The sequence below is a fragment of the Malaclemys terrapin genome, chromosome 7 (assembly GCF_027887155.1).
Source record: "Malaclemys terrapin pileata isolate rMalTer1 chromosome 7, rMalTer1.hap1, whole genome shotgun sequence".
In the NCBI taxonomy this organism is placed as follows: domain Eukaryota; kingdom Metazoa; phylum Chordata; order Testudines; family Emydidae; genus Malaclemys; species Malaclemys terrapin.
Window position 1 is genome coordinate 105,958,862 of NC_071511.1, and position 24,783 is coordinate 105,983,644.

The 24,783-nt window shown below is 40.6% G+C and overlaps 1 protein-coding gene across 3 annotated transcripts in view; it reads left to right on the plus strand.

The window, feature by feature from the left end:
- ADAM12 (ADAM metallopeptidase domain 12) overlaps positions 1–24,783 on the plus strand; it is a 308,978-nt gene that overhangs the window by 9,636 nt on the left and 274,559 nt on the right. For all 3 annotated transcript variants that reach the window (XR_008445733.1, XM_054035537.1, XM_054035538.1), the window contains exon 2: positions 9,742–9,875. Coding sequence is in view for 2 of the 3 variants with exons in the window: in XM_054035537.1 (XP_053891512.1) it covers positions 9,742–9,875 (134 nt within the window). In the remaining variant the exon portion in view is untranslated. The remainder of the gene's footprint in view (positions 1–9,741; positions 9,876–24,783) is intronic.

Genomic DNA, 24,783 nt, shown 5'->3' on the forward strand with positions numbered 1-24,783 from the left:
AGTAGCAGATATAGCCATAAAAACAAAGGTGCATGATGGACATAACTACCCATCTTAGAATCCCATTCACCAGACTTGGGTAAATGCCATAAAATGCTTCTTTTTAATACTTGAATTAATGCTGAAATGTCCTCCAGCCACATTCTCTCCTCCTTTCTATGTGCTTTCTGGGAACATTGGAACAAATGACTTTCATGCACACAAATGTATGTGAAAAGCACATTTGAATCTCACACTTGAGGTATTCCTTACTGCTAGTGGTATACAGGATGGAATGCTGCCTGACACAGTGGAGGTGAGGGTTCCCACCTCCCTCACCAGAGCCCTGACTCACAGGCTCTTGAATAATCCAGAAAATGATCTCGCAGCACCTTCTACAACTAGGATTGAAAGAAAATTTAAATTTGAGCTTTGCACCCAGCCAATAAATCTTAGAGCAGTCTCTTTTTGAGGGTCCAAAAAAGAAAAGTTTTAATATTTTCCTTCTGCGTGGATATCAGCACCTGCAGGGTGTGGGGGGTGGGGGGAAATGCTGCCACTAATTTCAATGGAGTTACTTCAGATTTCTGTTTGTATAATGGCAGCAGAATGAGACTTGTGGTTTAATATAATAAGCTTTATGGTTATTGTGGCTGGGCAAATAATTTGCTGCTAATATTTTACTTGACACACTTCACTGCTTTTTCTGCTCATAGAAGGTTTCTGATTTATTTGGTGTTTGATTTTTCTTTTTCTAATTCTGTGGATTGATCACAAAAAATCTCTATATATTTGATGCTTGCTATTTGATGTTGGAGCTGTATGGATTACTTCTGATTAACTGATCACAAAAGATACTTGGTATTTCTCTTCCCTGTAAGTGTTCCTCCTGTTGGACACTATCAAACCCCCTTTGAGGTCAACAAGCTGCTTTCCATTGATTTGATTGTGAGCTGGATGGAGCCTGCAATCAGAAGGAAGGCTTGGTGAAGTCCCTAGGCTTTGATTCTCTTACGGAGAGGGAGCATTTGAGGTAGAAGAAACAGATATGCCTGAATAGGGAATAGGTGGGCATGAGTGAGGTGGGATTGTTCACCATCCTGCAAGGTTCAGGGGGAAAAGACAACACAGTTTTAGGCTGTAGTATCTTTCAGTGGCTCCCCATAACAGTGAGGATTGGAATCATGTTGCCAGGGAGTGGGGCTGCCGGAAATCCAGTGCTGGTGTGGGGACACAGCACCTCCCACAATTGGCCTTGGCCTCCTACGGGCCTGGTTTAGGTGGTGATCCCATGGCCTGTTTCATGAGGGTGGCCTAACTCTTCACTCCCCCATCCGGCAAAGCAGTTGGGGAAGAGGGTGGTAGGTATCCTTCATGGAAAATCTCACTGAGATTTCCTCTCCTTTAGCATTTTCCTGCTCGTTTTTTCGTGGGATAGGACATCTGGAACCATTATTGTAGTCCACGTTGTATGTGTCAAGCACTCCTGCCCCTATGTCAAATCCTGTCTTCAACTCACTTTTTTTCTAAGCTGCCATATGCTGCTTTTTTTGCAAGCCTTCTTGGTTTAAATTCATCTGAGACAGTCTGAACTCCAGGAGGCTGGGTTCTTAACTTCTTCCATGTCATGGGAAGCACTGTGCACACGTGGAACACTTTATAAGCAATATAGCTTGGTTTATTGAAACGTATTCTATTTCAAACTTTTCATAGTCTTTCCCTCTCGCTGAATTCTGAAATGCTCAATCCAAAAAGAACCAGAATTCTGTTCTTTCACTGACCTTCATTCAGAATTCCTTTGTCAATCACAAACAAACTGCAAACAGGAATGGGCAACAGTTTCCCCACCAGAATATATTTATATTGTATGGAATACACACACTTTATTTTATATATATATATAAAATAAAATTCCATACAAGGAAACTAAGCATAGATCCTGCTTGTTAAAATGCACTATAACACTTCCGGCCCCAAACAAATCAATGGCAAAATTTTATTTTCAAAACTCCACTTGTCACAGTTCATTGGGGGTGAACAGGCAAGATACTGAAATAATATACAAGACACCTGTCTGAGTGCATTAGAGTAGGATTCTTGTGCATTTCAGTATCCATTCTGCATACAAATCATCCTCACATTACTTTTGTTTTAATCACCCCAAACACTCATGTTTCCCTTATTTAATCATATTGAAATCTGTGGCACTGACTGTATAAGGTGAGCAGGATTTGGTCTGAAAACAAGGCAGAGTCAGTGCCATGTGCATGTATAAAACTGAAACTTAAGAGTTAAGAATTGTCCTGGCTTTACTATAGAGCCATCGAGCAGAGAACCAAAATTTGAATTTTAACCATATTACATGGCTGTGATTTGAGGATCAAATAGACTTTCCAGAATCAGGACAGTAGGGTGAACAAAAGTTATTGTTAAGGTTGTTAAAAAAAATTAATGAATCGGGCAGTTAAAAAAATGAATTGGCTGATTAATCACGCTGTTAAACAATAATAGAATACCGTTTATTTAAATATGATGTTTTCTATATTTTCAAATATATTGATTTCAATTACAACACAGACTACAAAGTGTACAGTGCTCAGTTTATATTTATTTGTGATTACAAATATTTGCACTCTAAAAAAAACAAAAAAAGTAGTATTTTTCAATTCACCTAATACAAGTACTGTAGTGCAATCTCTTTGTCCTGAAAGTGCAACTTACAAATTTAAATTTTTTTTGTTACGTAGCTACACTCAAAAACAAAACAATGTAAAACTTCAGAGGCTACAAGTCCACTCAGTCCTACTTGTTGTTTAGCCAATCGCTAAGACAAACAAGTTTGTTTACATATACGGGAAATAATGTTGCCCGCTTCTTGTTTACAAGGTCATCTGAAAGTGAAAACAGGCACTGTTGTAGCTGGAGTTGCAAGATATTTATGTGCCAGATGCACTAAAAATTCATATGTCCCTTCATGCTTCAACCACCATTCCAGAGGACTTGCATCCATGCTGATGCTCTGTAATAATTCAAAGCAGTATGGACCAATGCATGTTCATTTTCATCATCCTGAGTCAGATGCTACCAGCAGAAGTTTGATTTTCCTTTTTGGTGGTTCGAGTTCTGTAATTTCCTCATCGGAGTGCTGCTCTTTTAAGACTTCTGAAAGCAGGCTCCAGACCTTGTCCCTCTCGGACTTTGGAAGGCACTTCATATTCTTAAACCTTGGGTTGAGTGCTGTAGCTATCTTTAGAAATCTCACATTGGTACCTTCTTTGCGTTTTGTCAAATCTGCATTGAAAGTGTTCTTAAAATGAACAGCATGCTGGGTCATCATCTGAGATTACTATAACATGAAATACATGGCAAAATGTGGGTAAAATGCAGAGCAGGAGACATACAGTTCCCCCTCAGGAGTTCAGTCACAAATTTAATTAATACATTTTTTTTTAACGAGCGTCACCGTCATGGAAGCATGTCCTCTGGAATGGTGGCCGAAGCATGAAGGGACATATGAAGGGATTATACTGCAGTACATGTGTGAGGTGAATTGAAAAATACTATTTTATCATTTTTGCAGTACAAATATCTTTAAGAAAAATAATAAAAAGTGAACACTGTACACTTCGTATTCTGTGTTGTAATTGAAATCAATCTATTTGAAAATGTAGAAAAAAATCCAAAAATATTTAATATCAATTGGTATTCCATTGTTTAACAGTGCGATTTAAAACTGCAGTTAATTGCAATTATTTCTTTTGAGTTAATTGCGTGAATTAACTGCAATTAATCGACAGCCCTAATTTTTTGGCATGTGTTATCTTAGAAAAAGTCTCATGCAGTCTAGTGCAATAGAGATCATTTTGTAGTTTAATAATGACATGATACGAGAACTGAAAAGTTATATAGCTATTACACCAATATATAAACCGTGTGTGTTAGAAAGACAAGTTCAATTTTGAAATATTTGACTTAACTATGCTTTTCACTTTCAATCTGTGCCAAACATGTGCTTGAATGACTGATGGAGTCATATGGTTCCCTGAATAAAGTACTTTATTGTGCACAGTCTTAGAGCCTTCCAACTGTTGTATTACAGAAGCTGGGAGATTAAGATGATTCAATGTCTTAGGGGGCATGTTCCACAATGAACATTTTATTTTTGTGTGAGGATAGTTCCCCCCCTCTTTGAAACTGTTACTGGTTTGTTCAGCTGGCCAGTCAGTGACACTGACCACAGTGACCTTCAGCTTAGAAGACTAGCACATACTTTTAAGCTTTCATTCCCATGTTCATGTAAAGTTTTTGAACACCTGATATTTTCCACAAAATTTATGGGACTATTTTGGGGGACTGTTCTCTTTTGCAGACTGTTTCATTAGCAAAAGTTAAATTTAGGAAGAGCAAGTGGTGACAGGAAATAGGTCTTAGAATTAGAAAACTGAAATATTGAAGGGTATGTTTTTAATGCTGCTTAGTTAAAGGGATCAGTAAGACTTAAACTCATATTTCTCATCTGAGCAGTCAAATCTCATGAAACCGAGCAGTGAAAGATCAAGTGGACATGCTACAAAACCATACGCAGATTAGTTCAAAGTTGGCAGACCTGTCAACTTAGAGAGAGGATCTTTTTTGATTAGAAGCAGAAGGAACAGAAAATTAAATTCAGAAGTGCATGGAGTCCATCTCTCTGCTTCTTGTCCTCAGGCTCATCAAAGGCGGTTGACTTTTTTTTTTCTTCTTCTTCAAAATTTTATACAAAAGTAGTTATTTTGCAGGTGGAAGGAAAGAATTGTTTCTTTGACGATTTACAGAATTGTTTCTCAGAAGGCATTAGTGCTTAAATGCCTTGGGGAAGGGGTGAGAGAATTTTACAAGTCAGTACAATTCTGTGGTGTAGAAGATGGGGTTATTTTTAATGTGTCTGAGTACTGTTAGTAGTGTAATGGGAAGTACCTCAGCACACTGGTAGGTCTCTATTGTTTGAGCCAGGTAAACAGTGTGTGTTTGGGCTGGTGGTTAGAACAAAATACTAGATGAGTTGTAAGCCAAACTACTGATCATTTGACTCTTATGCCTCTGAAACTGGCTAAGATAAATATGCACAAGAATTCATACAATATACAGAACAACAAAATATTGTCCAGTGGATCTTATCTCTCAGAGAAAGAGTGCCACCTTTGAAGCCGATCCGTGAAATACTGTTCATATCTGTCATGGTGACCTTTTGGTTTTTATTTCAAGACACAGTGAAATCTTTATGTATATCCACTTAATGCGCTCTATGACTTAAGGATATTTTACAAATGGCACAACATTTTACTAAGCATAGTGCTAATAGTAATGCAGTGATTACAAATCCTGGTGCAGAGTCCTTTCTTATGTACTATGGACTTTGTTCTACCTTAATATCAGGAAAGCATAATTCCCTCATAAAATCTACACAGCCAATATGAAAAGGCTAAGTCATCTTCTCAAGCACAAAAACCATAAGGGCCTTATTCTGATCTCACCAGAGTAAATTGTGCAATTCCACTGAAGTAAGTGAAATTATAACCAGTGCAAGTGAGATCAGAATCAGTCCCTTAATTATCAAAGAATGACTCTACTCTGAAAGGTGACTGTATAAAAATGGCTCGCCTTTACTCATCAGAACTTCTTCCCTTGTGTATTCAGGATCATATCTACTCACTGCTGTGATTAAAATAACATTTTACTAGTTTTTACACTTGTCAGTCCTGAAGAGCCAATAGGATAGGGAACATAATTGAAGACCAAGACATACATGTAGAGCAGGCTGGGCTGAGTTGTGATGGGCCATGAAGGTGAGGGCTAGAAATTTTAAATTTCTTCTGATGGTCAAGGGGAATCCAGTGAAGCAATTTAAACTTGCTGTGGGAGGGGTGACAAGGTGTAACTGGTAGACAAGGAAATGGTTTTGTTTGTGACATTTTGGAGGACTGGAGGAGAGTGAACTTGGTGTCTGGGAGGCAAAAGAGAAAGAGGTTGCAGTAATGAAGTGGGAGATCACATGGGGGGTGGACGAGTCTTTTACCTTTGAGAGTGGGAAGGAATTTTGTGGAAAAAATAGCAACAATATTCATGAATGTGTGAGAAGAGGGAGAGGTTAAAGATGATCCTGTGATTGTGAGCCTAAAAGACAAGGAGGATGGTGGTGACAGGGATTGGGAATAAAAATAAGTTCCATTTTGGTCATATTGAGCATGAGCTGACAGTGGCTGGCCAAGGTAATACCTGTTAGAGAGATGTGGATCTGAGTGCAGAAGAACAGGGCAGGCTCAGTGAAGTAGACTTATCTCTATGCTGACAACTCACTATAGTAGAAACCATGGGAGCCGGTGAAGTCTCCAAGGATTAAGATGTAGAGTGGGGAAAAGGAAGAAGCAGGGAGAGAACCCCTGAATGACTTTTATGGAGAAAGGAGAGGGAAGAGGAGGAAAAGCTACCAAAGGAAGCAGAAAAAGAGGTAGGAGAAGTAGAGAGAGAGAAAACAGTGAGGGGACTGAGTTACAGAAGCGAAAGGAAAACAAGGTGTTCCAAAAGCATATGTGATCAACAGCACTTCAGTAGAATGTGAAAGAAGTAGAGAAACTTGAGACTTATTAACCACTGTAGAAAGTACTTTATCTCTCGGTCTTTATGTAACTGAAAAAAGAATAAAGGGGCACTGCATCAGATTGTGAGTAGCATATGGATCATAAGAGTTTCCTTCAGTGCATGATGAAAATAGAAAATAAAGTTAGATATTACTGTAAAACTTTTCTATGTGAACAATGTGAGACATAAGCCTCGGTGAAGTAGAAGTAAAGAGAATTCTACTAAAAAGGAAAATAGGTGGGTGATTATAACAAAAGGAAACTAGATCTAATGAAGGCTTAGGGAAATACAAAGGGTCTGATCTCTCCTTTCATGCAGTTTTACCCCAGTCTAAGTTTGCTGACTTATTATTGTTTTGTGTTATTGTGACATCAATAGAGATTGGAGCCTTGCTGTGCTAGGTACTGCATAAACATAATGATAGTCCTGGCCCTAGAGAATTTACAATCTAAATAGACAAAGCAGCCAAAGAGTGGAAGAAAAGAATGAGTATGGGAAACTCAGGCACAGAGCGATGAAATGACTTGATCAAAGTCACACAGGCAGTCTGTGGCAGGGCTAGGAACTGAAAATAGATCTCATAGACCTTAAGGCCAGAAGGGACCATCGTGATCATCTTGTCTGACCTCCTCCACATTGCAGGACACAGAACTTCACCCACTCACTCCTGTAATAGACCCCTAATCTCTGGCTGAGTTACTGAAGTCCTCAAATCATGATTTAAAGACTTCAAGTTACAGAGAATCCACTATTTACACCAGTTTAAACCTGCAAGTAACCCATGCCCCATTCTGCAGAGAAAGTTGAAACCCCCCCAGGGTCTCTGCCAATCTGATCCCAAATATGATGATCAGTTAAACCCTGAGCATGTGGGCAAGACCCATCATCAGATACCTGGGAAAGAATTCTCTATAGTAACTCCTAGCCCTCTCATCTAGTGTCCCAGCGCTGGTCATTGGGGATATTTGCCGCTAGCAGTTGCAGATCAGCTGCCTGCCATTGTAGGTGGTCTCGTCATACCATCCCCTCCATAAATGTATCCAGCTTAATCTTGAAGCCAGTTAGTTTTTTTGCCCCCACTGCTCCCCTTGGAAGGCTGTTCCAGAATTTCACTCCTCTGATGGTTAGAAACCTTCATCTAATTTCAAGCCTAAACTTGTCGATGGACAGTTTATATTCATTTGTTCTTGTCCACATTGGTGCTTAACTTAACTAATTCCTCTCCTTCCCTGGTATTTATTCCTTTGTTGTATTTATAGAGAGCAATCATATCTCCCCTCAGCCTCCTTTTGGTTAGGCTAAACAAATCTCGTCTCATAAGGTAGATTTTCCGTTCCTCGGATCATTCTAGTAGCCCTTCTCTGCACCTGTTCCAGTTTGTATTAATCTTGAACATAGGAGATCAGAATTGTTCACAGTATTCCAGATGGGGTCTCACCAGTGCCTTGTATAATGGTATTAATACTTCCCTATTTTTACTGGAAATACCTTGCCTGATGCATCCTAGCACCGCATTAGCCTTTTTCACAGCTGCATCACACTGGTGGCTCATAGCGTCCTGTGATCAACCCATATACCCAGGTCTTTCTCCTCCTCTGTCACGTAAGTCCCCAGCTTACACCAAAAATTCTTGTTGTTAGTCCCTAAGTGCGTGACTTTGCACTTCTAAATTTCATCCTATTTCTATTACTCCAGTTTTCAAGGTCCTCCAGATCTTCTTGTATGATATTGCAGTCCTCCTCTGTATTGGCTATACCTCCCAATTTTGTGTCATCCTCAAATTTTATTAGCAGAGTCTAAAGTCATCAGTCAGATGGAGGATAAGGAACTGCAGATTTCCACATGGAGAAGGATAACATGGTGTAGATAAAAAGTATTTGGGGAATAATAAAAAGTCTAGGATTAAAATTGCTAAACCCTTTGTGCACAATAAACTTGGAGGCTTCAGTAACCTAAAACTGTATCATTATGTCTGTGCAATGATTCAGATGTTCAAACTATGAGGAGCAACTGACTCAGCCAAAGAAATGGAAAGAACATAAGAGGAAATCTGTGATCATCATCTATCTTTTAGGGAACTAACACTATGTAACAAGCATAGTAGGAAGCTTAAATTACCCAAGAGAAATCAAGGATCTGGTTACACAGAAGAGAAATCCTAATTACTTTTTTATGTACACTATGGGTCTGATCATGCCAAGATGCAGCTGAGAGGCAATGATCCAGCCCCCTGTTAACTTCTTACCTTGAATATGGAATAATAATCCTGATAAAATTTGAACTATACTGCCTCATCCTCCTTCACATCCCTCTTTAAGGCTCTCCTTGGCCATGAGGTCTGCAGAACCCAATCTGTTGATTGTGGCTAAACAGACCAGCTATTCCACTTGCCTTTCTTTCTTCTCCTACCCCAAATCTAAAGACACAAAAAATAAGTACAATATACGTAACTAACTTAACAGTGCCAATTCTTTACCAGGTTCGTTGCTCGTCATGTTGTAGCTCCATGTCCTACCCTTTGTCTGTGTCTTTAGACTGTAAGCCCTTAAGGGTAAGGATTGTCTCTTTTCTGTGTTTGTACGGCATCCAGCACAACAGGACCTCAAAACTGATCAGGAGCTTTGAACACTACCCTAATATAAATATTTACTATAACTACTACCTCTGTGTCATGTTAAATAGAGGCTGCTGTTATTAATTAATTTCTCTACTTTGCAGTATGGAATTGGGGGTGCAAATGTTATGAAATGGCACCTGGGCTGCACATCCTGTTTTAAGGCTGGGGGTTTCAACTGCTCACGAGCTACTGCTGCTCTTGTTCTGCTACCTTGAGGCACTGAATCCTTCTTTTCATTCTCCCATCCAGCCTCTATTTTCATTGCATTTTTTACAGAAGTGCAAAGTTTGCTGAAAAGTAGAAATAGCCTTGACAGCCGGAGGATTCTGTCCCCTGTTCTCTTAGAATTCAGTGAGGATTTTGCCATTGATTTCAATGGAAAGAAGCATCTGCCCGTTATGTTTTAATATTTCATTCTTCCTTGAACTTATTGTGTTTTGAAATATTCTGCCAAGTCACCTTAATAAGGATTATGTTGTCAGATCCTATTTCCTACTAACACACAACTTTTTTTTCCCCTATCCCAGGAGAGAATGCAGACAGTAAATTGGAATCCTCCAGGCAACAGATGTCAAAGAACCAGTCAGAACATTATGAGATAATAATTCCCTACATTTTGAATGGAGAACAATGGAAACCAATAAATAGCATTGATTCAAAGGTTAGTTTTCATTTTGCTAACTATTGTAGTACAACAATATGCAACAACTGAAAGACTTTACATGAAAACAAATGACTATACTTCACCACTAAAATGTCTGCCAGCTAGACATGATTATTTGCCTAATTTGAATGAAATCTTTTTTTTAAAAAAAGTGAGATCTTTGAGTGGTTAAAATGAACACTTGCCTCAGTTCAAAGTGACGTTTTATTTTTGATAGCAAAAAGTTAAATTTCAAGAAACATAACTACAGTATTCTGAGAGAGGTTAACATTAATTGCTTGAAATCTATTGACAAGTTTTGACAAACATTTGTGGTTTTTTTGTTCTTCAGATAGGAATCTGGAAAAGAAAGCACAGGGATGACTTTGGAAGGAAGGAGTTTGAAAGGTCACTTAGAGAAATGGAAGATTTTAGGAAGGTTAGGGAAGATATTTTTGTAAAAGACAAGACTGGGCTTAGTAAAAAGTCAGTGTATGCAACTGACTATATTCTACTTTTATGCACCCACTCCCTCACAAATCCTGGGACCATTTACCCCGGAGTAACTTAGAACATATATGTAGGTTCTCTATGACAAAGACTGATCCCTGTAGCTTACAGTAATGTTGCTTGTTAGGGCTAGTTCAAGACATTGTGTATCTCCCATAGAGAGGTTTGCGCCTAGTCATGATGCTCAAGGAGCAGTCAAGGGAATGAATTCTGACTGAGTCACAGTTTGCTCCCTGCTTTCCTGCTTTGCTTCAGGGGGGAAATAATCTGTAACTGGCTGTAACCAATTAGATTGCTTCCCCCTTAGCGGTGGCTCAGATCTGGTGGTCAGCACTGTAGAGGAAGGTGGAGCCAAGCCACTGCCTGTTCCCAGTCCCATCCACATTTCACCCCCCCTACATGGAGGAGGAGGACCAGCCCCACTGAGCTTACTCTCCCCTCTCATGCACACATTGGTGATGCGGGTGGACTGCACAAAGGAGTAAGAGGACATTTTATGCCCCCTTAGTCTTCTGCATGGGCATATAGATCAAGTGCCCAACTTGCTCCCTAACTTTTGCATGCAAATTTTTGTTTTGTTCCAATTCACTTTTTGAATTATTCCAAAAGTCATGTATGAAAAATAACGTGTAAAATGAAACAGAAGCTTAGCAAAAAAAAGTAGAGTTGTACTGTAATTTAAAAACCTTTTACAGCGAAATTGTATTAAATTACCACAAGTGCTCCCCTTTTGAGGGATACTGCTTTTGAGTTGTGCTAATTAGCAATTGACAGAAGTGGATGTGAAGAGATTTTAAAGCAATGGATGAGACTTCTTTTAAAAAATTTCATATTTAAATTTTTCTTCCTTTTTTAATTTTTTTTTTCAAATTGGAAAGAAAGAATAGTCATATCTTTTTTGAATTTGAATTTCTGCCCTGACAAGACTGATGTTGTTGTGAATCTATAAAAACATGTGAAATATTATGAGAGAGAACTGGGATGGCTTTGTCCTAAACGTATGTGCAAGTCTATTTTTAGAACATTTAATTGGAAACAGACGTTCTCCTTGTAGAGTACTTTAGGCTGCTGTAGTTTTCTGAAAGGGTTACAATGGAGTACCTTTTATGTGAGTAATGATAATGATTTATATCATTAATTTGTTTCCCAGATTTGCTTGCAGTTTAAGATGAACATTAGAAAAGATTTGTGGTTTGGTAGAGAGATCCATTTGCTGTGTCAGCACTTCTTAAAAATATTTCTCTTCCATGGAAACTGTTATAAATTAAATACATAAGTGCAGATCAAGCTGTGGGAAGAACAACAATGTTATACGGGTTGAGGGAAAAAAATTATGAATAGCTTTTCATGTTATTGATCAAAAGCAGGAAAGTTAAACAATGTGTTGGGAGTTAAATAAGATCCTTTGTTCTTTATCTCTTTTGAAAGTGTGCCACCATTTTTGTTTTGTTTTACTGTATATTCTAAGTGAGAGGTAACCAGGGGAGTTACACTGTAGTAGAAAATATAGAAAGATAAACAATTCATGCATTGTGTGTGTGTGATACTGAAGTATTAGTTACTTGGGTATGTACTTCAAATTAGATAATTACACTCCACTGTATTCACCCAGGCAGTAATCTACTTTGATCTCAAAAACTTTAAGGTAGGTTGATCCTGCTTATCACTTGTATTGGAGACCATCAAATTAAACACGAGAACTGTGTTGGTCATTCAGTAGATCACACTAGCTCTGCCCCCTCAAGGCAAGGTTCTCTACTCAGGTATTCCAGTGCTTGGTGGAGATATGCCTGATTTACATTGGAGTATCTGAGATCAGAATCTGGTCCTGAATTAATACTGAAGCAGTGTCTCATGCAAGGGGCCACCCATGCAGAATAACCAGTAGAATTGTGGCGATAGAGCCCAGTCTTGCTGAACTAAAATCAGTTACACTGTCATTGACGGCAGTAGGACTGGGACTCAAACTCTCAACAATAAAAATTGTTAACCTTCTTAATTTCAGCCTATTTTTTATAAATATAACTGACACATGAACTTTCAAGGATACTTAACAATATGGGAAATTCAGGGGGAAATTATGAACCATTTTCAAGCAAGAGGGGATTAAAAAAAGTGGTAGGAGAAAAAACCAAAATTTCAAATCAGGATAATTTGAAATGATCTATAATTCAAAATTAATTTCGTGATTTTTTTTCAAACTGTGCAGAAACAAAGTAAGATTTTTATAATGGAACTTGGAACATTAATATGGAAATGGTACTGCTGCTCTGTAATATATATATTTTATACATATCTACATACATATACCAACTTCTGAAGTTAGTCCAATAAAAGATATTAGCTCACCCACCTTGTCTCTCTAAAGATTCACAAGGCTTTTTTGGGTAAGAGTATAACTGTTAGCCCCTGTGTTCTGACTAACCTCCAGTTTGGGTATTTAATTCTGCCCAACTACATTCCTTTCTTAGTTTTAAGTAGATATAGTATATTTTTTCTTGTGCTGCCCTAGGACACAATCCTGCAGACACTTACTCCCAGGAGTAGTGTCTATTATTGTGAGTAATCCAGTTGTCTCCAGTGGAACTACTTATGAGTAAGGTTATTCATGTGTATGCTTGCAGATTCAGGCCCCTAAACAGTTGTGCGGCATTGCAGTGTGCTTTTAAGCAGCTGCCACATTACACAGAGATATGGCTGCTTTTTAGTGTTGGGAGAAATTATTCCTATATATGTGTGCATTAAAGAAGGTGCTGATAGTGGTATTATATTTTAAGACTGAATTCCAACTTCCATTCTAACTCCCTCTTTTTACTTGTTCATAAATTTCCCTAACAAATCCATTTTAGTGCTGACATTTTCCATGCTTGGTCTCAGCCCAAAGGTGTTAGCAAAATCATTTCAGACGCTTTTGTGTTATTCAAGTGAAGAAAAAAATACTCTCTCCCCAGTTGCTCCAGGCTGAATTTTTCCTTCAAATCTGTTTTGAGACTTAAAAAATCAAGCCAATTTTGATGAAAGTTGGGCCAATAACTTTATAGTGCACAGTAGGACTTTTAAAATAAGAACTTTAAGGGACCATCTGCTTGGCCTCAACCTTCAGTCCTATACCTGGGGTAATAACACCCTATCGGTTAAGTCTGTAGGCCAGTTCACTGAATCACAAGGAATTTTGAAAGTCAAGTAATGATGCCTGAGTTAAAAATGGCTCTAATTGGAGCTGGGGCCAGAGCCAGGGTCAGGAGCCTGCCAAGCCTATCATTGCCACAGGGGAGAGAATTGCCAGGCCATCGTCAGACTAGTTTACTAGCTCTGCTGCTGAAGCAAGTGGAGCATGTAAATCTCCAAAGCCAGTAAGATGCAAGTGGGTGGTGGGAAGGAAAAAGCCTTAACTAGTGGGAACAGAATGGATGTAAAGAAGGCAAAGTGTGTGCACAGGTAGCATTGTGAGCGGTTCTTCATGGTTTTGTTCGTATGAGTGTTCAATATCAGGATGTGCATACACCCGCCTTCTGGATCCAGGGCCAGCTCCAGGCACCAGCGCAGGAAGCAGATGCTTGGTGCGGTCAATGGAAAGGGGCGGAACGTCTGGATCTTTAGTGTCAATTCAGCGGCGGGTCTCTCAGTCCCTCTTGGAGGGAAGTACCGGACGCTGAATGAAGCGGCGTGGTAGAGCTGCCTCTGAAGTGCTGCCGATCGCGGCTTTATCTTTTTTTTTTTCCCGACGCTTGGGGCGGCAAAAAAGCTGGAGCCGGCCCTGTCTGGATCAGAGATTTTTTTTGTCAGCAGTGTCCATGGGTCTACATCTGTGCCCAATGCATCCTCTGACTCTGGTATGAGGGTATAGAGCAGTGGTTCTCAACCTGCTGCCCAATCAGCACACAGCTTCTGCCCATGTGACAATCTCAGGGCTGTACAGGTAGTATTGGATACGGCCTACATAACACATTGTGGGCCACATATGTGGCCCACAATGTTAAATAGGTTGAGAACCACTGGTATAGAGGGAGGGGCGGACCCCTGCCTCTGCAGCTCGAGACAGAGTGTTGTGGTGTCCGCTAGTTAGCTACACAGCTTACTTTGTTTTATTCTTTTATTTCTTCGTATTCCTTTCTGTTTACTTTTATTGCTTTGTTTAGTTTTTTAGCAGAAGCTTGTGCTTTTGGAGGCCTCCCCTTCTCCCCACCCCCATTTCTGTGCGGTCAGGTCCTCCTTGCCCTTGTCCTGTTTTGTTTGCAGCCTTTCCTGCACAGGTTATGCCAAAGTCCCTGGGTTTAACAGCGTGTCTTTTTCCCTTAGTGACAGGCATTTCAGCTGCCTCAGAGAGTCCCACATCCTATCTAAGTTCTAACTACAAGACCAGATTTACAAAGCTGAGCGAAGATAGACTCAAGCCACTCCTCATGGAATGTTCCCTGAGACCTGCTGGGTCCATCACCACCCAACTCTCTGGTATGTTGGCCTCAGCCACTCAGAGTACTCTGATGATTTCTCCAGCCCTGATAAGCAAAGGCCATGGGGCAGCTTCAGATACTTCAAAGCCTCCTAAAAGGAAAAGCCCCAATTTCCCAGCGGGAGACTAAAAGAAGGGGAAAAAAACACTTCTGTGGCCAGGGAACAAGGAGACCTTGCATCCTGGTGCAGGTACTGCCCAGTACTGAGATACCAATACTTGCAAAAAAGACGTCTGCCATGCCCCACACTGAAAAGTCTTCTGGCAAGCAGGCCTGCATGGCACTGTTGTCGGTGCCAGGATCAGAGCCCTGCAAGCACAAGGACTCCAAGCGCTCCTCAAAGAAATTACCTTTGACCCATGCTTTGGTACCATCTTCCTTGGGTCCTGGTCACAAAGAGTATAAGAGAAGATTCTTCTGTACCATCTCTGGTACTGCTTGATGTTTTCCTGAATGTTGTTTAACATGAAATTATAGCAAGTTACATATGGCACAATGATCTTGCCAATTCCAATACCAAACCTCCTTGAGGCCGTAGGACCACCCAGAAAGAGGTCCAGCTTTCTAGTAAGGGGACCTCATCTATGGTGACCTCCTAGTCAGTGATAATTTTGACCTATTGGTTGGGGGTCATGAATCCCCCCCCCACTCTGGATCTCATGCTGCATGCAACCACCCTATGGAAAGAAGTCTCTCCCATTTCCTACCTATCTGAGAGCTCATTACTTCAGACAGATGGATCCTAGAAGGGATATTCCATCCAATTCAGCTCCATACCCTCTCCTCTCCTTCCCTTCCTCTGTTTCTATTTAGGGACCTTCTCACAAGGGTCTCCTAAGCAGAGGGTAAATCTCTCCTGCTTCTGGGGGTAATTGAACCCATTCCCCACAACCTGATCGGAAAAGGGTTCTGCTTCTGGTACTTCTTGGTTCCCAAAATAAAAGGAGGCTGGAGACCTCAGTACTCTGAATATCTTTATCCTTACATAAAGGTTCAGGACGGTAACTCTGGCAACGCTAATTCCATCTTTAGATCCTGGCTACTGGTTCGCCCTAGTCCTCCAGGGTGCATACTTTCATATAGCTATGCATCCATCTCATTGGCATGGATCATTACCAGTAACTTCCCTTTAACCTTTTGACTGCCCCAAAAATGTTCACACAGGTCCTCGTGGTCATTGCAGTACATCTTCATCCATCTTTCCCTATCTGAATAATTGGCTGCTCAAGAGTTGTTCCTTTCTCGAGGTGCAGTCAGGTACCAACAAGGCCCTAACCCTCTTCCGCTCTCAGGGCCTTCATCTCAATGTGGAAAAGTCTCTACCTGGACATCTGTAAAATGCATAGACTTAATCAGAACCATTCTAGACAGCTCAACTGACAGAGTGTACTTGCCCATAGTTCACCACAATATCCAGCCTCATTTCCAGACTACAACAGAACCCACACACCACAGAAAGGGCTTATCTTCAACTACTGGGCCCCATGGCAGCCTGTACATTCATAACAGCCCATGCAAGACTACATTCTCTGTGTCCTGAAACCTGGCTCAGGTCTATTACACTCACAACAAGAACACTTTTCAAATGGGTGGCTATACCTCAGGGTTTTTGAATGCCTGAACTGGTGGAAGGAGCCTTGCAAGATTTGTATGGGAGCTCCATTTTTGTGCCCTCTCCCACCAGAGGTGTCTCTCTGCTGGATTAGGGTGCTCACCTATAGGACTTCAGAGCTTAGTGCAAATGGACTCCCCAGGAGTCATCCCTCCATATCAATTTTCTCAAACTCAGGGCAGTCCGCTACGCTTGCCAACACTTCCTACCTAACATTGGAGCCACTCGTCAAAGTAATGTTGGACAACAGAACAGCTGTGTACTATATAAATCGCCAAGGAAGAGCAAGATCCCAGTCCTTATGTGCGGAGTCAGAAAGCTATGGAATTGGTGCATATCCCACAATATAGAAATCTCAGCGGTTTATCTGCTGCGTCTGCAAAACATCATAGCAGACTCCCTGAGCGGACGTTTCCTTTAGGATCATGAGTGGGAACTCAGCAATTGGGTTTTTCAGGAGATTTGTCAATCCTGGGGTCTTCCAGAGAGAGATCTCTTCGCAACATTGTCCAACATGAAGTGCCGGTGTTTATGGTTGAGGGGAGGGCATGATTGCCACTCAATGGGGACATGTCCTCCTTACCCCTTGGCCTCACCTTCTGCCGTACACTTATCCTCCAACACCATTTCTCCTCCAGGTTCTGAACAAATTAAAACAATGGAGTATCTGTAGGGACAATAACTCAGAGAAGGAGAGTTTTACTTACCTGTACAGTAACTGGAGTTCTTCAAGGTGTTTTGTCCCTATGGGTGCTCAACCACCCGCTCTTCCCCTCTGTTCCAGAGTCCTTGCCTCTGCACTTTGTGTTTGAGAAGGAACTGGAGCGGCAGTGGGTCTGCCCCTCCCCATATACCTGCATACCAACATGAAAATGTGTAGGCATAGGTGCGGACATGCGGACCCCGATGACAAAAAATCTGAGTTCATGAGAGCATGCTCATCTTGACCTTGAGCATCGATAGGGACAGAACATCTTGAATTCCAGTTACTGTACAGGTAAGTAACTTCTCACACATCCTACAGTACTACACCACAGAGATGTGCATATGGCTAATGCTACTGGCTGTGGACAAAACACAAATGGGAGGGTGTGAAAAAAGGCATAGCCAGGCCAAAATACCAGCCATCTTCACACTACCATAGTACGTGCAAATCACCATCCAGAGCAGAGATGCAAGAACATGTTCCCTGCAACACGTTAGACTGTCCCAATGTAGAATCCTACCCTCTGCTGACAGGATTTCTGTTAGAAAGCAGATATCTGCTGAGGCGCCTGGCTTTTTGTCATTTGGCCAGAATTTGGTTCAGTTCTTAAAGCACTTTGGGATCCTTGGAGCTGAAAGGCACCGTGTACATATACGATATGATTACGTGTGCATATGAACACATGAAATAGTCCCCATGTCTTACTAAATGAGTATATACTCGAGTATATACTCAAAATGTGAGCTACTTCCCCCCCCCAATTTTGTGGCATAGCATGTGAGGCATTCAAATGCTGGTTTTCCCTTTCTCATTCTTTTTGTAGCATTCATAAGGTACCCCATTGGCATTTTGGGGAAATAGGCACATGTGAAGACTGCAACAGGAGCAAGGGCCAGATTTACGAACGTATTTAGGTGCCTAGTGGGATTTATACAACTGTCTAAGTAGGCTGGATACCTAATTCCCATTGGTGTCAGAATGGAAGGCAATGGGAGTTAAGTGCTTGGCTTGCTTAGGTGCTTTCGTAAATCTCACTATGTGCCTATTTAAATCTTTTTGTACCCAGATACCTTTGTAAATCTGCCCCCTGGTCTGTAGAGGTGGAATATTAGACTACTCCAAATGTTTTTTCCCTGGTGTCATCCTTGGAGAAAAGTTCCTCCTTCCTGTAGTGTTTTTATATGGTCCCATGACACCTTTCTGTTAACTTTTCGCCCTCAAACTTCCTTTAAGCTGAGCCTTTCACCTGTCAATGCCTGTTTTCCTGTCAAGTGGCTATGGTTTGTCTTCATTACTGTTAATCAGCCTAAGCCTCACTGCTGTGTTTCAAGAGGTTCTGATATATTTACATAATCTGTCAACCTAGGGAGCATCCATGGATGTAGAGAAAATAGTTCGTAATGCTATAATTTGGGACACACACAAAGGATAAGAGAGAAATTGGTCCCTGGTTTCTTATTAAATGGTGTGAGTGGTCATAAATAGCTAGACACACATAACAAACAAGCTTCAACAGACTATGGGCCTAATTCCGCCTGCTTTTAGGCACAATGAGTATTACCGATTTGAGTAGTGCCAGTGATTTCAGTGACTAGAAGGAACTACTTGAGAAGTAAGGTGTTCCTTTAGTGTGCATAAGGATGGGAAAATTGGACTAATAATTAGAAGGAGGAAGCTCAATGAGTCTCCACAGGTGGAGTTTCTGTCCTCTCTATGGTGTGTGGAGGGGTTGACTCTGCAGCATAGTAGGCAGAGGGGAGACCCACCAAACACACTGACATCATGAAATCTGCAGGAAGATCCTTTGGATCTTGGAATCCAGGCAGAAGGTATGGTCATATGGTCATTTGTGTGAATCCCCACTGCCTCCACACAGCTTCTTACAGTGACCAATATAGTTCTAAAACTCTTTGCTCAAAATGGGGGGAGAGGAGTCAGCAGATATATTTGGAAATGCATCAAAAACATTTTCAATAGAAAAGAAATGGACAAAAAATGTTTGACAAAAATTACTTTCACTAGCATATCTTATCTAGGGCTTTATTAAAAATAGAGACTCTTCTAACTCTATTAGAATGCTGTAGTGTGATTATGACTCCAGTACTGCTGACTGGAAAATCCAAATATAGTAAAAATTCATTATGACTAGAAAAAGTGTTTTTGTGCTGTTAAAACTGCCCAACCAAGTTTTAAACTCTCAAGGCCAGATCCTTAGCTGATATAAACCAATGTAGCCCCATTGTCTTGAGCTGATTTACACCAGTTGAAGATATGGCCCTCAAACTTGCAAAACAAAATCTGGGAAAATTAAAAAAATACTTGGAAATCATAAAAATTGAGTTTCATTTCTCATAGCAACTTTCTTATATTTTTTCCTGGTGTTATACTTGAACACAAACTCCAGCTCCGAACTGCCATGATAAAGACCAGCTATAAATATGTAGTTAAGCCATATTTCTTCTATTCTTTAACTGTAATTGGTGTCACAGCTCAATAGGTTGTGCATGTAAATTGGCAAGAATATCATCATTTTCTATTTCTTAATGTGTATTGCACTTGATTGAGTTTAGGAAGAAATAGTTTTTGTATTTCTCCTTGCCTCGGTCATTCAGTTCTTTACAAATTACTCTGATTAACACATACTACATTCTTGATGATCTGCATGTAATCAGGATAACCTTGAATGTAATTAATAGTTGTCAGAGGATGTGATGCTATTTCACAGGTTGAGTTTCAGGCTGAGGTTTGAATAAAAAAGTTGGGTTGTCCTTTTTGCCTGCTTCAATGTGCATCTCTACTGTGAGGGCCCAATCCATTGCCTGTAGAAATGAATGGGAAATTGTCCACGGACAGAAATGGTAGCTCAATTGGGCCCCAGTGGAGGGTTCAGGGAGGAATGGGAAATAACACTGATGTGGAGGAATGCAGGTAAACAGGTCACAATAATTATGCAAGGTGATCCCAAATCAGAGAAACTCTGAATTTTTATGTGTTGTTATAATGTACCATTAATTTAGGGTTTGATCTTACAAACCCATCCTTACAGGAGAAGTCCCATTAAAGTTTTTCATACAGCGTATAGCCCTCATGCAAGAGATAATTGTTTTCATTTGCTTCAGAAGAGCTGTGAAAGAAGACGATCTGCCCTTTTAAGGGCAAGAGGCTTTTTTGTCAGCCCTGTTTAGTTAGCCCCACCATGCTTCACCTGGACAGGCTATGGGACTTAAAAGGAAGAAAGCCCAGCAGTAGAGGGTGGCAAGGGTAGCAGAGAGTGGTTAGGCTCCTGCAGGAGACCCTGAGACACAAGGGGAGAAAAGACTCCAGCTAGGTACTGGTGGGAGTGGCCTGGCAAGGAAGAGAAAGTCTCCAGGCAGGAGGATCTGGGAGTGGCTGACTGGAGAGGGGAGTGCACTAGCTAAGGACAGAGGCCAGCTTTGTAGGAGGCTGGGCACAGAGCCTGGCTGGGCTGAAGAATCACTTGCTGCTATGTTTTGTTTTATTGGACTGTATCAGGTGGACTCTATTACCCTGGAAGTGGTTTAACATTCTCAGAAAACTTAACTGGAGGGTCAAATCACTGCTATGACATAAGCAGGTCGCAAGCTGACAAAAGGGAAATTGAGGCAGAGCTGCAGAAATACCCCATTCTGTCATGAAGTGGTGCTCTGGGACTGTGTTGTACAAGCCCCATGCTGCTCCTTCTCAGGTACATTAATTTACAAAGCTTAGATTTAGAGTTGTGTCAATGGGGTTTATGCAGCTCAATCTAAGCAACTCTTTGAGAACTTAGGGGACAATGTTCCCATCTGTGATGTTGCATACTTTAGAGGAGATACCAGTAAATAGGATATCTGAGCCATTAGCAGTTATTTTCTAGAAGATAATAATAAGGTGATAGGTAACAGTCACCATGGATTTGTCAAAAAAAAATCATGTAAAACCAACCTGATAGCTTTCTTTGACAGGCTAACAAGCCTTGTGGATGGGGGGGAAGCAGTAGATGTGGTATATCTTGACTTATTAGTAAAGCTTTTGATACTATCTCGCATGACTTTCTCAAAAACAAACTAGAGAAATGCAACCTAGATGGAGCTACTATAAGGTGGGTGCAAAACTGGTTGGAAAACTGTTCCCACAGAGTAGTTATCAGTGGTTCTCAGACATACTGGAAGGGCATAATGAGTGAGGCTGGGCTGGGTTTGTCCCATACATGCCCTGATGAGGTATGAACTGCTCTTGGAGAGTTTTGTCTGGTCCTGTTTTAAGCCATGAGGACACATTTTCAGCCTCATAACTATATACATGAAATTACAACCTATAACATTACTATAACAACAATTACTATAACAACAATGCTCAGTGCATCATGAGCCTTCTGAAGACACCCGACATGACAAACTTTGCATTGGATACCACACAATCATTTTATAAAGATGAACATGGGGTGTAGGGTGTTCCCCCGATGTACAGAGAGTCACAGCAATATAATGTTATATTACTTTATAATAATATAATATAATATAATATATTACTTTGCATTTATCAACATTGAATTTCATCTTCCGTTTTGTTGCCCAGTCATCCAGTTTTGAGAGATCCCTTTGTAACTCTTCACATTCTGCTTTGGACTTAACTATCTTGAGTAATTTTGTATCATCTGCAAATTTTGCCACCTCATTGTTTACCCCTTTTTCCAGATTGTTTCTGAATGTGTTGAACTGCACTGGTCCCAGTACAAATCCCTGGGGGACACCACTATTTACCTCTCTCCATTCTGAAAATCGATTATTTATTCTGCTAGAATGAGCCCTAAGAAAATTGTAAATAAGTATTTACTTAATTTTGTATGTGTACTTAATTTTTTTTCATTTACAATAAAGGTTGTTTCTTTAAAAACTTGGCTCTCATTGTATTTGTAGCATTCCACATATTTAGTAGAGGAAATATAACAATGATTATATTAAGTTACCAAAACAATTGACCTTTTTTAAAGGTAATCACTCCGCTTTCCTTTTAATGTTTAGTGTTGAAATAGCAGCCATTTTAATTAAATAGACATTCATTACAGTCTACTAAACCCTGTTACAGAATGTACCCCTGTATTTACACCTTATACACTATTGCAATAACCTTTGTACAAAGTATGCTTTGTAAGGTATCATTTGGAAACTCATAATTTGCTGATCAGTATCATCCTGATAAATTATGCGTGGTTACATTGTATGTGAAGTTATAAGATTTCACTGTATAGTGTTATTAACACATGTTCCAAAATGAGATTGGCGCACAGGTCGGTCTCAAACAAAGGAATGTGTGGTCTGCTTAGTTTGCATTTAAGCAGTAAACAGAGTCATCAAGCAGGAAGGGAAACAATGGAAACTCAAACAGGTGAGTAAAAAGCTGCAGGGAACATCCTTCCCCATTGACGTTTTGTCTCCTGGTATCCAGCTGGAAATATTTTTCAAGAAGGGTACTCAAACTATAAAAAGGCAAACACTCCACGGTACCCTCCCCATCCCCGTCCATTGCATTATCTATGCCTGAAGCAACAAAGAAAGCCTTCATTGGATTCTGGAAAAAGGGGTCCTGACCTAGAGGGTTTGGTTAGTAAGACTGCTGAAAGAATATGTGAGAAACTTTGCCTGAATCTGTTATAGTTTGTTAGGCACCAGAAGAGTTTTAACTTTATTTTCTTGTAACCATTTCTGATTTTTATGCCTCATTACTTGTATTCCCTTTAAATGTATCTCTTTTTAGTTAATAAACTTGTATTGTTTTATCTAATCCAGTGTGTTTAAATTGAAGTCTTCAGAAAACTCCATTTGGGGTGGTAAGTTGTGTGCATATTATATCTATTAGAGAAATAACTGACTTTATATAAACTTTGTATTGTCCAGGACAGGGCTGGGAAATACAAGACATATATTTCTGAGGGAAAACCTAAGCTTGGGAGTGTGATGGGCTCACCCTGCAGAAAAACCAAGACTGGTAGAGTCACAGTGTGGCTGGGTGGCAGCAGCACAGAATCAGACATAGCTGGGAGTGACTTGCATGCTGGAGGCTGTTTGTAAGCAATCCAGGCTGGAGACTACAGTAGCAATACATTGTAAAGGGTATCCCAGGTTAAAGGGCAGGAGTGACACAGGTACTCATTAGTTTGGATTGTAACCTGCTATGTCTCAAACCCATATTTACAAATCAAGTGAAAGCTATTTATGTCCCATAATGAAAGTGAGTCAGTATCAAACTTCAGAACTAATAGGGGAACCAGTTTGGCCTAGTGGATAGAGCAGTGGAGTGGATGCTCTTCCTGGTTTTGCCACTGGCCTTTTGGGTGGCCACCCTCTCCCTGCCTTGGTTTCTCCTCTGTAAAATGGGATAATGACACTGAATCATAGACTCATAGAATATCAGGGTTGGAAGGGACCTCAGGAGGTCATCTAGTCCAACCCCCCGCTCAAAGCTGGACCAATGCCCAACTAAATCATCCCAGCCAGGGCTTTGTCAAGCCTGACCTTAAAAACCTCTAAGGAAGGAGATTCCACCACCTCCCTAGGTAACCCATTCCAGTGCTTCACCACCCTCCTAGTGAAAAAGTTTTTCCTAATATCCAGTCTAAACCTCCCCCACTGCAACTTGAGACCATTACTCCTTGTTCTGTCATCTGGTACCACTGAGAACAGTTTAGATCCATCCTCTTTGGAGCCCCCTTTCAGGTAGTTGAAAGCAGCTATCAAATCCCCCCTCATTGTTCTCTTCTGCAGACTAAACAATCCCAGTTTCCTCAGCCTCTCCTCATAAGTCATGTGCTCCAGCCTGGATCTCCTTTGCACAGCATTTTGATATCTACTGATTAAAAGTGCAATATAAGAGTATTATCTGCTTTTAAAAAGTGCCCAATGCAGTACTTCCCATATTAAACTGCAAAAAAAAATGGCATCCTTTAGTACCTACATGCTAGGATCCTCTTAGATCTCTCAAGCTAGGGAGTGTTGGACTGGAGTTCTTGGATTGGAGATGTCAGAGGACTATTAAGAAGTGATGTTGGTAATTCAGTAGGGGATATTGTTTTCCATGAGTCAGTACTGAACCGATGCCCCAGTTTCAACTGGATATAGTATTCATTTCCTGCCTCTAAACTGTTGGGGTACTGGGAGATGTTAAAGTGTTGTTGGGTTTCATCCTAGAATATGGTGCAATGTGTTAAGTTTGTAAAGTTCTGTGGGATGCTTAAGCTCTATATAAAAGGACCTTGTTATTAAGAGGCATTGCTGCTTCAATATACAGAAAATGGGGGACAGGGTTATATTAGATAATTTATCAGCCTCTTCGTCAGCATTTTGCAGTTTCCTGCAGGGTGAAAATCTCTTCCATAAGCATATGTCATGCTGAGAAGTTTGGCTGGAACTTAGTCCTACTTGGCCAGTGCAGGTTGGCAGTGGTATGATGGTCTTGGCCAACTCAGTTTTCCCACTGATCCTACTACCATAGTTGAACCTGCCAGAGATTGTTGTATCTGGTGGTGCTCCTCAGAGGTTCTTTGTCACATTTGTTGCCTCTGACCCACCAACTATGAGGTAGTGTCTCAGACTTAAGGCCCAGAATCTGTTAATACATTCCTATGTAACATGATGTAGTCTAATG